General features: G+C 53.9%; 1 protein-coding gene across 1 annotated transcript; it reads right to left on the bottom strand.

The window, feature by feature from the left end:
* Positions 1 to 8,060: 8,060 nt before the first annotated feature.
* NEU2 (neuraminidase 2) lies at positions 8,061 to 10,444 on the bottom strand. The gene is made up of 2 exons (XM_036254994.1): positions 10,244 to 10,444; positions 8,061 to 8,999 (listed from the first exon to the last, which is right to left on the bottom strand). The coding sequence occupies exons 1-2, from the start codon at positions 10,442 to 10,444 to the stop codon at positions 8,061 to 8,063; spliced, it is 1,140 nt and encodes a 379-aa protein (XP_036110887.1).
* Between the last annotated feature and the right edge of the window lie 832 nt (positions 10,445 to 11,276).

Below are 11,276 nucleotides of genomic sequence, written 5' to 3'. Positions count from 1 at the left end.
TCCTTTTAGAGCAGTGGTTCTCAACCTTCCTAGTGCCGCGACCCTTTAATACAGGTCCTCGTGTTGTGTTGACCCCCAACCATAAAATTATTTTTGTTGCTACTTCATAACTCTAAGTTTGCTGCTGTTATGTCCTAGGCCACCCCTGTGAAAGGGTCGTTCGACCCCTAAAGGGGTGGTGACCCACAGGTTGAGAACGGCTGTTTCAGAGGGTTCCATTTGCAGAAATAATCACAGATGAGCACCGAGACTTGCTCACAGAGATGTTCATCCCAGTGTATTTATAATAGAAAAAAAAGAAAGAAAGTAACTTCAATTTTTAATACTCAAGGAGGGTTAAGTAATCCATGGTATGTCTCTTTGATACATTATCTTTTGCAAGAAAATAAGATCCGGAGGAAATGCTTATGATACAATGTCAAGTGGGGAGAAAAGCATGGTCTCCATCCACTTTGCCTCATGATGTCAGTTCTGGGGAAATAAAAAAAAGTTCACAGATAAAAGACCAGAAGAAAACGTGCCTCTGCTTAGTGGGATTTGGGGATTTTTTCCGGCTTCTTTGCACTTCCAAATGTTCAGCATCTATTACTTTGAAACCCTCCCTTCAAAGCTGTACAAAAATGGAATTTGAAGCAGTAACACTTTGCCAAAAGTACAGTCAGCGTTCTCACTCTTTGAATGGCGTGGTGACAGCACCCCATTTAAATACTGGGATCCTTCCTTCCTTCTCCACGGGGTGCAGGTGGGCGGTCTGGCCCCGGCCGGAAGCCTCTTGGTGCTGAACCAGGCCCTTGAGCACGGAGCTCCCCGCTCTTCCTGGCTGTGTGTGACCCTGTGGGTGGACCGCTGCCTTCTCAGACACCCTGGGCTGGCGAGTCCTCAGACCAGGGCTGCCATTCGAGCTGCCATCTCCCCACCCACCCTGGCAAGGCTGTAGGGAATGCTCGGGAAGGCGGCACCATGCCCAGGGACTGAGGGCACAGGGACAGACCCAGCAGATCTCTGCATCCCAGAACCTCGGCACTGAACCCCACTGCCCTTCCTGGATGTGAAGACACAGAGGGTGAGCTCAGAACAGAACTGGAAACACTGGTCTGGGCTCAGAGAACCCAGCTGCTCCTCCGGCCTGCTTCTACCTGGCTGTGTGGTCTTCAGGAAGTCACCAAACCCAATGGGACCTGCTTTAACGCCCTGTCAACGGAAAGGAATGGACTTAGTCAGCAGGTCACATCTCCCTTTAAGGGGCTAACCTTCCGTGTCTTGCTGCTGTGTGTGGCCTTGCCTCAAAGAATGGACAGGTTCCAGCTAGTCTATGTGGCCACATGTTGTCCCCAGGTAACCTCTGTTGTGCAGAGGGAGGGTCTGTCCTGAGAGAGGCAGACCCTTCCTGTCGGCACCTCTGGGTTTAGCAGGCCACCCCTCCTGGCCTCATAGGGCCAGGCTGGGCCTTCCAAGGTGAGCACCTGGACACGGCCCAAGCCCTCTCTCTCCTGTCCTAAGTCACATGTACTTCCAGCAGGACCTTCTTGACCTCCACCATCACCCCATCCAGGTGTCCGATGAAGAGGAGGGTCTCCTGGGAGGAACTGCAGGCCATCCAGGTGTCCAGCCAGGGCGTCTGTTTAGGAGGCGCGGTCTTTCGTGGCATAAATCAACACCACGAGCTGGTTCTGGGGAGGAGAGGAGAGGAGCAGACACTCTGCACATATATGCACATGCATGCCGTCCATGTGCATCTATGTGTGAACACGTGTACGTGCACATGTGTGCGTGTGTGTGTGGCTTTGGCGTGGTTACAGTTCTTAGGGGAGGAGGCAGAATCTGATATGGCTGTGGCGGGGCGGACCTGACCTGAAGATGACTCTTGGAGCTTTTTCATTTTCAACCGACAAACTTTGGACAGTTTCCTCTGTCAGGGGACAGCCTGGCCAGCGGCCAGCTGGGTGTAAGCGCGTGTCCCACGGCCGTCACGCACTGGGCACGTGCACCTGTTAACGCAATGAAGGCAGGTGGTGGACTTGCCAAGAGCAGACAGGGCTGGTCCCCAGACTGAGGGCCCCACACACGAAGGCGGCAGGAGTCTTTGTGCTGCTCCATGGCTTTGGAATCATGTAAAAAGTCATTACCAGCCTTTCTATTGAGCCATGCCCATTAGAAACACATATCTAAGTTACAGAAGGGCCCAGAAGGGACCAGGCTTACCTTCCAAGAGCCCACTGATATTGTAGTTCGTTGCGTGGCTGTGTGACAGAAAAGGGTCAGGTCAGGGTGGACTGCAGCTAACAGAGGTGCGGGGTGGGGGTGCGACAGGCAGGAAGAGACCGGCAGAAAACAAGAGGGCTGCAAGCCCCCTGGTACCAAGGGGAGCTTCCCCTGGACCCTTATTCCAGGCCCAGAGAACGTCCTCTTCTAACCCTCTGGACAAGTCAGAAGGATGCTCCCAGCGCACATCCTTCCTGCTCCGTCCACGCACGCTCTGCCAACCCCTCACTCCCAGCCCAGATCATCAACCACCCTCACCTGGGATCCCCCGCGTTTCCAGGCCTGAAGCCCCACGGGGGGCCATCAGTCAGACCAGTGGCGGGGGGGTCTTGCAGAATGGGGTGGGGATGCTTCCTGCATCTCGAATAAAGTCCTGGCCAGGCTGAAATCTACACCAGGGTTTCTTCAAGTCCTCAGATTTTTCATGCACCGGAATCATCTGGAAGGCTTGTTAAAACAGATTGGTGGCCCTGCCCCGAGTTTCAAAGGGTCTGTAGGACTCAGGGCGACCCGAGGGTTTGCATTTCTCACAACTTTCCAGGTGATGCTGTGTTCCGGGGACCACACTTTGAGAACCGCCGCTCTATGTGCAGGTAGAAACCAGGAAATAGGCTCCAGGCAACACCAGGGAAAGGGGGGAGAAGATGTTCCTGGGCCCAGCAGCCCCCTGGACACTGGTCAGGTCCCTGGCCTGTGGCTACGGCTCCTTGAGGGGAACAATCAAATGTATTGTCTCTCCTGGGCCTCTACTAAGATGTCACCCCTCTCGGTCTCAGCCACCACCTTCTTGGCTGTATGGTTCCCTTCCACATTCTTTTCACACTAATCAGTAGGGTTGCGTTTCCTACTTAGTTGCTTGCGTGCTTATCGCCCACTTTATCCACGAGCCGAGGGTTTCTCAAGGACAGTGGCTCTGTCTTGTCACTGTTGAATCCCCATCTCCTGGAACAACATCTGGTTGCTTCACATCTGTTGTGTGAATGTGGCCTCAGCCACCCTGGGGAGCAAACTGAACCCTTGGTACCCGCGGCGGGTGGTGTGGGAAAGGGGCCCTGGCCACGTGACTGACGCTGAGGGGTCTCAGGCTCCTTAGGGGGCCAGCTCTGCAAAGTCTGTGCAGCGTGTGAGGCGCGGGTAGGACCACAGCACGTAGCCCTCGGTGCTCCGTGTTCATCCCGTGCTCATCCGCTGCCTGGCCGAACGGGAGGGGAAATGAATGGGGATGTGAGGAGGACGACGGGCCTGGGCCTGGGGGTCCCTCCTGGCGATGAGCTCTGATTCCTCCGTGCGGATAACAGCCCTGAGGCAGGTATCTGCAGGGACCGAGGCGGCGCCCCACTCCCGGGACTTCAGGACCCCGTCTGCTCCAAGCAGAGTGTGCTGGTGAGGTTGGGCTTCCTGCTGTGTCTGCGCCCTGCTTGTCAGGTCACCAGGCAGAGTCCCAAGCACAGCTACCAGACTCCCTCCGCTTGGGCTTGGTAGTGTGAGAACAATGACTGTGTCACACACACACACACACACACACACACACACACACACACACACTCCACAACAGTCCCTGGATGTCCCGGGCAGTGGCACTGGGCTCAAAACTGGCCAAGCCACACACCTCCCCCTCCCCCCGCCCGGCCAATATGCCGCAGCCCGGACCAGGAGCCCTGGGGTAACTGACCTGGGGGCCACCTTCCCAAACCTTCAGAGGCTGAACTACCCTGACGTGTCCAGTCCAGCAGTGCAGGCCTGAAGCCCATGTTCTTGGCGTTGGCTTGTTGTTTATTTGTTTGACAAGTGGTTTTTAGGGGAAGGTGGGTGGAGGGGAGCGGCCTGCTGGCGTGTGCACCAGTTTCTGGGTGTGTGTGTCTCTACGGACACAAATTATAGTAAAATTCAGTATGCACTAAATATGTTCTGGATTGGATCCTAGAACAGAAAAACGCCATTAGTGGAAAAACTGGTGAAATCTGAATAAAGTCTAGAGTTCAGGTCATAGTAATGCACCAATAGTAATCTCTTAGTTTTGACCAATATGCCACAGTTATGGAAGATGCTAACACCGGGACACTGGGTGTACGGGAATACTCCACACCAGCTTTGCAACTTTTCTGTATATCTACAATTATTCCTCCAAACAAGTTTATTTTAAAAATTCAGTTGCAAAGTTTTACAATCCAACATCACATACTTCTTTGGAGGTTTAATGAACAAATCCACTGTTCAGTTCCACTCTTATATTTCATTGAGGTATAATCTGTATACAGTAAGGTGCACACATCTCGTGTGTACAGCTCATTGAAGTTTTACATATGGAGGCGCCCTCCTGACAGCACCAGGTCAAACATCAGCACGTTCTCCTTCTAGCTCCTTCGGAACTGGCCACTGTCTTGACTTATATACCACAGACTGGTTTGCCTGTTCTTGAACTTCATGCAAATCGAATCATAAGGTATGTACTCTTTTTTTTTTTTTTGTCCTCACCCGAGGACATTTTTGCATTTATCTTCAGACAGAGCAGGAAGGGGCGAGGGAGGAAGAGAAAGAGAGAAACATTGCTGTGAGAGAGACACATCGAGTGGTCGCCACCCACACGACCCCAACTGGGGCCGGGGACAAACAGCAACCAAGGTACATGCCCTTAGCAGGAACCGAACCTGGGTCTCTCTGGACCACGGGCTGATGCTCCAACTGCTGAGCCAAACCAGCCAGGGCGGGTATGTACTTTTTGGAGTCTGGCTTCTTTCACTGAACATAACGTCTGAAAATCAGCCATGCTGTTGTGTGTAGCAGTAGTTCATTCTTTTATTGTCGGGTAATATTCCGCTGCATCAATATTTCCCAATTTAGTTATTCATTTATTCTGTTTTCTATTGACATTTGGGTTGTTTCCAGTTTGGGACGTTTCCAGTTTGGGACTCTTATGAATAAAGCTGCTGTAGATATTCTCCTCTGGGTATTTGGCAGCCATTTGTGTGCATTTCTCTTGGATGTATACCTCAGGGTAGCACTGCTTCATCATAGAGCATTTGCATGTTCAGTTTTAGTAGATACTGACAAACATCTTTCCACAGTGTTCGTACTAGTTACTCTTCTTCCAGAATTCCGGTTGCTTCCCATGCTTGCCAATACTCGCTGCTGTCAATCTTTTTAACTTTAGTTTTTCTACTGTGTAAGGATCTCATGGTTCTAATTTGCATTTCCCTGATGGCCATGGGCTTCGCAGCCTTGAGGATATCCTCTTTTGTGAAGTGCCTGCTCAAGCGTTTTGTCCGTTTTTATGGGATGATTTGCCTTTTTCTTATTGGTTTGTAGTTGCTCTTTATATATTCTGGATACAAGTCCTTTGTCAGATATATGTATAACAAATATCTTTTCCCATTTATGGCTTTTCTTTTCACTTTTAGTGGTGCGTTTTAAAGTGTAGATCAGCTTTAATCAAATAAACTATTGGTTATATATTTTGCATTCAAATCAGAAGACTTTGGCATTTGTATGCATTTAGAGCTAGAAAGAACTTGAGATCATCTGTGCCAATGGCTCTTATGCCATATGTTCACTAGGATAATTTGAGAAACTTTTGAAAAAATATCCATGCCTGGGCCCCACCACCAGAGATCATGAATCAGTTGGTCAGGGACAGAGCCTGGGCATCAGCGTGGTTTGAAAACTCCCCAGGGCATTCAAACAAGCAGCTGGAATTTAGGCCCACCGGCCTCTGTGACTGGTGAGGATCTAGGAGAGTGACCTTCTGCTTGACAGTGGCCAGACACCCTCGCCTATTCCTGCCTCAAGTCACAACTCTCAACAGGTAACAGGCTCTTCCGGGGTGGTTCGTGGAGGCCAGTCCCTGGACCGTCCTTGGTGGGCCTTTCTCTCTTAAAGCTCTCAGTTTGCCCAGAACAGGCCTGGTTGATGCTCATTGTTGGTGTGATTACAAATAGTAGTTCACTCTCAGAAGTGACCCGATCCATCTTGAGGGTGTGCGGTCCCTCACCTGTATGCGCCTGTCCTCACCCTCCCGACTCAGCCGCAGACTCCCACCCCCGCCCCACCAGCTACCCTTGCAGGTTTGGAAGATACCAGGCGAGCATCTCCAAAACAAAAGGGCCTAACTTTTATCCCAGCGATGGCCAGGCCCTCATTCCTCATTCATCAGCTGGATTTATGAAAACCCTACACGGAGAAGCAGCACCCAGATAGGAGGCCAGTGCCAGGGACCACACCCAAAACCAAAGCCACACCTCCAGTTCCCCTCACTGAAAATTCCATTTAACCACTGCTTGGCCACACGAAGACACAGCGCAACTGCAAGGACCTGTGGCCTTTGTCATTGATCCCTCCGTCATCAGCCTGCCAGACTGACCCAGTCGATAAGAGAGGAGATTGGAGGGGTTCGGACAGTGGGGGGCAGGAGGCAAGCCTACTTTTCCAAACAGACATGTGACCATAGCCCTTGAAGATGCCAAAGTTCAGAGAGGTATCCACCTCCTTCATTTAGGTTTGCCATCCTTGGGACAACTGGGAGCAGCCTTCTCTGTTCATCCTATGTGGCTACACAATCAAGCCCTGGCCAGTTTGGCTCAGCAGTTAGAGCGTCCGCCTGCTGTCCAGAGAGACCCGGGTTCGGTTCCCGCTAAGGGGCATGTACCTCGGTTGCAGTTTGTCCCCGGCCCTGGTTGGTTGTGCGGGTAGCAGCCACTCGATGTGTCCCTTTCACGTCGATGTTTCCCTCTCTCTCTCTTCCTCTCTCTCCCTCCCACTCTATCTGTACAAAAAATGGAAAAATGTCCTCGGGTGAGGATAAAAAAAATAAAAAAACTACACAAGCAAAAGCGCCTTCTCCCCTCCCTCTTCACCTCCAGCCGGTGACATATCTGTCACACAAAGACTCAGTGCCCGGGCGCCGCCCGTGTCATGGACATGCGATCAGCAGCTCCCTCCATACGTCTTTGTCATCCGAATTTCATTCATACCTTCAGCCACATCACCTGTCCAAAAACAGCTTCTGACAGGAGTGGGTTAAGTGATAGCCCTCAAAAGAAATATCCACACCTCAACCCTCAGAACCCGTGAATGTGACATTATTTGGAAAAGAGTCTTTGCGGATGTCATTAAGTGAAGGCTCAGCCTGGGTCCTCCAGTTGTGCCCTAACCCAGCGACAAGTGTCCTGTTAAGAGACAGAAGAGAAAACTCGGGGGAGGAGGAGAAAGGCATCAGAAGACAGAGGCATGAAAGCGACACAGCCATGAGAAAGACCTGGGGCCCAGGAAGGTTCTACCCTGGAGCCTGTGGAGGGAGCACAGCCTCCCAGACACCTGGGTTTTGGACACCCAGCCTCCACAACCGAGAGAGAATAAATTTCTGCGGTTTTAGCCATCGAGTGTGTGGCCGAATGTTCTGGCAGCCCCAGGAAACGGACCCAATGACTCCAGCTAGCTTGATTTTCCTAGACTCCGCCTGATCTCCCCGCAAAGCTGTTCCCCTCACTGTCTGCCCTGACGCATTACTGAGGAGACACACTCAAAAACACACACAGTCGCACATCGCTGCTAATTCGCGTCATTGTCAGCCTTTCCCGCGGCCCTTCTTCCCAAGAAGACGTGGATGCACCTGCAGACGCGGGGCCCGGGGTGCAGAGGGGCTCCGGGAAGCCAGGCTCCCTCAGTTTCTGGGCTAAAAACAGAAACTGCGGAGATAATGAAACAACAAGGGACGACAGAGCCAAGAGGCAGACCCCACGCTGCAAAGTCAGAGGCAGACCCGTTCGCCCGTCGCGGGACGAGAACAGGGCAGTGCTGGGGGCTCACTGCGGTGAGCATGCAGCCGGGAAGGCTTGTTTCAGGGTGAACATGAGGAAGACGATCTCCTCGTAGTTGTCAGATTCGTACAGACACCCAAACTGGGGCGAGCCGTCGGGCCCGACGCCCAGGCTCTGGAGGTCTGAGTAGGCGCAGCTGCCCGCGGCCAGCAGGGCGGGCTGGGACCAGGCCTCGGGGGCCGGGGGCCGTGTGTTGAGGTAGGCGCCCAGGTTGGACCTCTGCCGGGGATCCGTCGGGTGAGTGTAGAGCAGCCACTTGTTCGACGGGTCGGACCCTGCGCTGGGGCTCGTGAAGCCGATGACACTCCCGTGGCAGCCATGGGGGGGCTCCACGAGCTTCTGCACCTGTTGGGACCCCCTGAAATCCAGCCCGTCGTTGGCGCTCTCGGCCTGGACCCTGGCCCGGAGGGGGCTTCTAGCGTTCAGATACACCAGCCTCTGTGTTGCACCCCCGACCTCAGCCACTTGGCACTCCAGGGTGTCCCGGGCCACAAAGTTGCCTCTTTCCCACGTGAGCCCATGGTCGTGGCTGACGAAGCAGAAAGCGAAGGGGCTGGGTGACTGGTGGGCACGCAGGTTCCGGTAGGCGTAGGCTGGCACCACCAGGCTCTGTGCCTCGTTGTGCAGCTGCAGACAGTGCCCCGGCCCCACCGCAAAGGTGGCCCATTCCTCGTGGGCCGGGCCAATGGCGGAGGCGGTGAGGTCTCTGGCGGGGCTCCAGGACCTCCCGTGGTCGGTGCTGGTGACTTGGCACAGCCGCGTCACGTTGACCCTGGTGTGGAGCTGGTGGTGCTCAGACACCTGGTTGGGGATGGCAATGAAGAAGAGGAAGAGGGTCCCCGTCTTCTCGTCATACAGGGGGCTCGGGTTCATGGACCGGTGGCCCTCCAGCTGGGCTTGGGCCACGACCTCCTGCGCGTGCCACTGAATGTGGGGAGAGAAAGGAGGAGGCACTGCCTGAGATGACCAGTGACAGTGACAGGACCTGCCCCCGCGGGTGGGGGCGTCTTAGGGGCTTAGGTCAAAGGTCGTGGGGGAAAGTGTTCATCAGCCCTCACTCACCTCGCATGCCCTCCCGGAGCTGCGGGAGCCCAGCTCCACCTGACCGCCTCCCAGGCAGCCCACCCCTCTCGAACGGCTTGGCCGCCCTTCCCACCAGCAGTATCACAGAGCATGGACGGTGCGCCAGACCGTAAGATGAAGAGGTCATCTGGGCATGAGCCGTTCCCAGCTTCACCCTGGTTGCCCCAACCTACCAGCTGGTCCAACTTTCTATTCTTGAAAAGCAAAGCCCAAGTAGGAACTACAATAGTCTGACTTGTGTGGGACAGAGTATGACAATCACCTCCCATCTTCTGTACGTCATACTCTACTAATGCAGCCTGGGAGGGGGTGGCTCCGCGCCACTAAGGACGCACATGGAGCTTCCACAATCCCCGGGTCTATGTCACACGTGCAGCAGCTCTGCCGTCCACCCTCACTCATGAACCGCCACGCCCAGTGAGTGATTCCCAGGGTAGACACTGTGTCAAGAGCCAAACCCATAGCTCCCGAGACAAGTATTATTGGCTCCACCTGACGACTGGAGAATGGGGGGTTAGACAGGGTAGGTGAGGTGCCCAAGGCCACACCTCTGGTAAGTGATAGAACCCAGGTCCATCTGCTTCAAACCCCGTGCTCTGAATAGCTGCTATGTAATGACACAAAGTAACGATAATACTCATATTAAACTCTTCATGTGGTAGGCCAGCCTGGGGTGTCTTTGTCAAAATCAATGACTTGATTGATCTCTGTGCTGGAACTTTAGGACAGGGCAATCATCCCAACCCTCCCGCCCCGACTCCCCAGTTATTGTACTCAAAGGACACAACCCCAGTTATGTGATTCTACACGAGTCCTCCCTGGATTCTCAATAACGCAGGGAAACCTTTCCGAACATTGGTTTCCCTGGGCACTGAAGCCGAGGCCACCAGGCCAACTGGACTTGGTCCCAGTGAACCCATGTTTTCTGAGTGGCCACTTGGGGGCACTTTCTCTGCCCCATCCATCATAGGGTCCTGGGGCCCTCCTGGGTTTCAGTGTCTCCTCCCCTCTGTCCCCCAGACCCCGGCCATCTAAGGACATGGTTCCACATTCGAGCAGGCTGTTATAGCCTCACGGCGCCTTACCTTGACCTGGTGGGTAGAGGCATTGTAGCTCCCCCTGCGCAGGACAATCAGCTCCGCATGCTCGTCCTTCTTGCTCATCCGTTTCTCCGCGAAGGCCAGCAGGGTCTTCTGCGGCGGCAGGTAGAGCAGAGCGGGGATCCGGTAGGCGTGGGCTCCTGACTTGAACACTCTCTCCTTCTGCAGGACGGGGCAGGATGCCATGGGGCCTGGAAGAGGTGCAGAAAGAGAAGATGAGTCTCTTGAAGTTACATCTTGAGATGGGGCCGAGCTATCCATCCAGACAGGGGGTGCCCACCCCACGGGTGAGCCAGCTGAGGCTGGTGGCCTGTCCTCCTTCCCCGTGGGGTTCATCCCCCTCATTACCTTCCAAGATCCTGTCCACCAAGTCCACACATGCCTGCCTGGTAGCGCTCTGTCCATAACACTTTGGGGAAGGGGTATTTGGAAGAGCATATTTTGTGTTGAATTTTTATTGTGAGTTCATCAACCTCGTTAGGACAAATCTGTGATAACCTTCAGTGGCTTTGACAATCAAATGCTAAGCCTTGGTTGGATAGAAGTGCTTGCCAAGTGGCATTCTGCAGCTGCCCAACTGTCAGAAAACGACACATAGGAGCTTTTTATAACTGCAGCCCTGGAAAGTCACCTCCGGAATAAAAGAAAAAAGCGGGGAGAAGTCTTGATTCTGCAGGCTCTCTCCCAGGCTGCCTGAGGCTGAGTTCCCACCCGCCCCCGGTGTGTGGGCTCCACCCCCCGGGGCAGGGAGAAGCATCTGGAATGGAAGACAGAGGCTCCTGAGAGCTCACTGGGGCCGGGAGGGTCCTCCAGAGGTACCCACCCCCCTAAAAAAAATTAAAAATAAGCATTTGGTCAAAAAGGGCAGGAGGGGCCAGAGATAACTTGGACTGTGTGTGGCAGTGGTCCGTCTCTCTGCTGGGCTTCCCGGGGTCCGCATCAGGGGGACGCACCCCCAGCCGCAGGGAGTACTGGCTGGAGAGCGGTGGCCTTCGGCTGAGCATGAAGGACAACAGCC

The sequence above is a fragment of the Molossus molossus genome, unplaced genomic scaffold (genome assembly GCF_014108415.1).
Source record: "Molossus molossus isolate mMolMol1 unplaced genomic scaffold, mMolMol1.p scaffold_m16_p_11, whole genome shotgun sequence".
NCBI classification, from domain to species: Eukaryota; Metazoa; Chordata; class Mammalia; order Chiroptera; family Molossidae; genus Molossus; species Molossus molossus.
The sequence above is the reverse complement of the archived record's forward strand: the minus strand, read 5'-3'. Positions and strand labels throughout refer to the sequence as shown.

Bases quoted from the DNA above. Each gene is read 5' to 3' on its own strand.
- NEU2 (XM_036254994.1), bottom strand. From the start codon at position 10,444: ATGGCATCCTGCCCCGTCCTGCAGAAGGAGAGAGTGTTCAAGTCAGGA. The intron at 9,000-10,243 runs GTAAGGCGCCGT...CCCCACATTCAG, and splicing joins CCTCTACCCACCAGGTCAAG to TGGCACGCGCAGGAGGTCGT.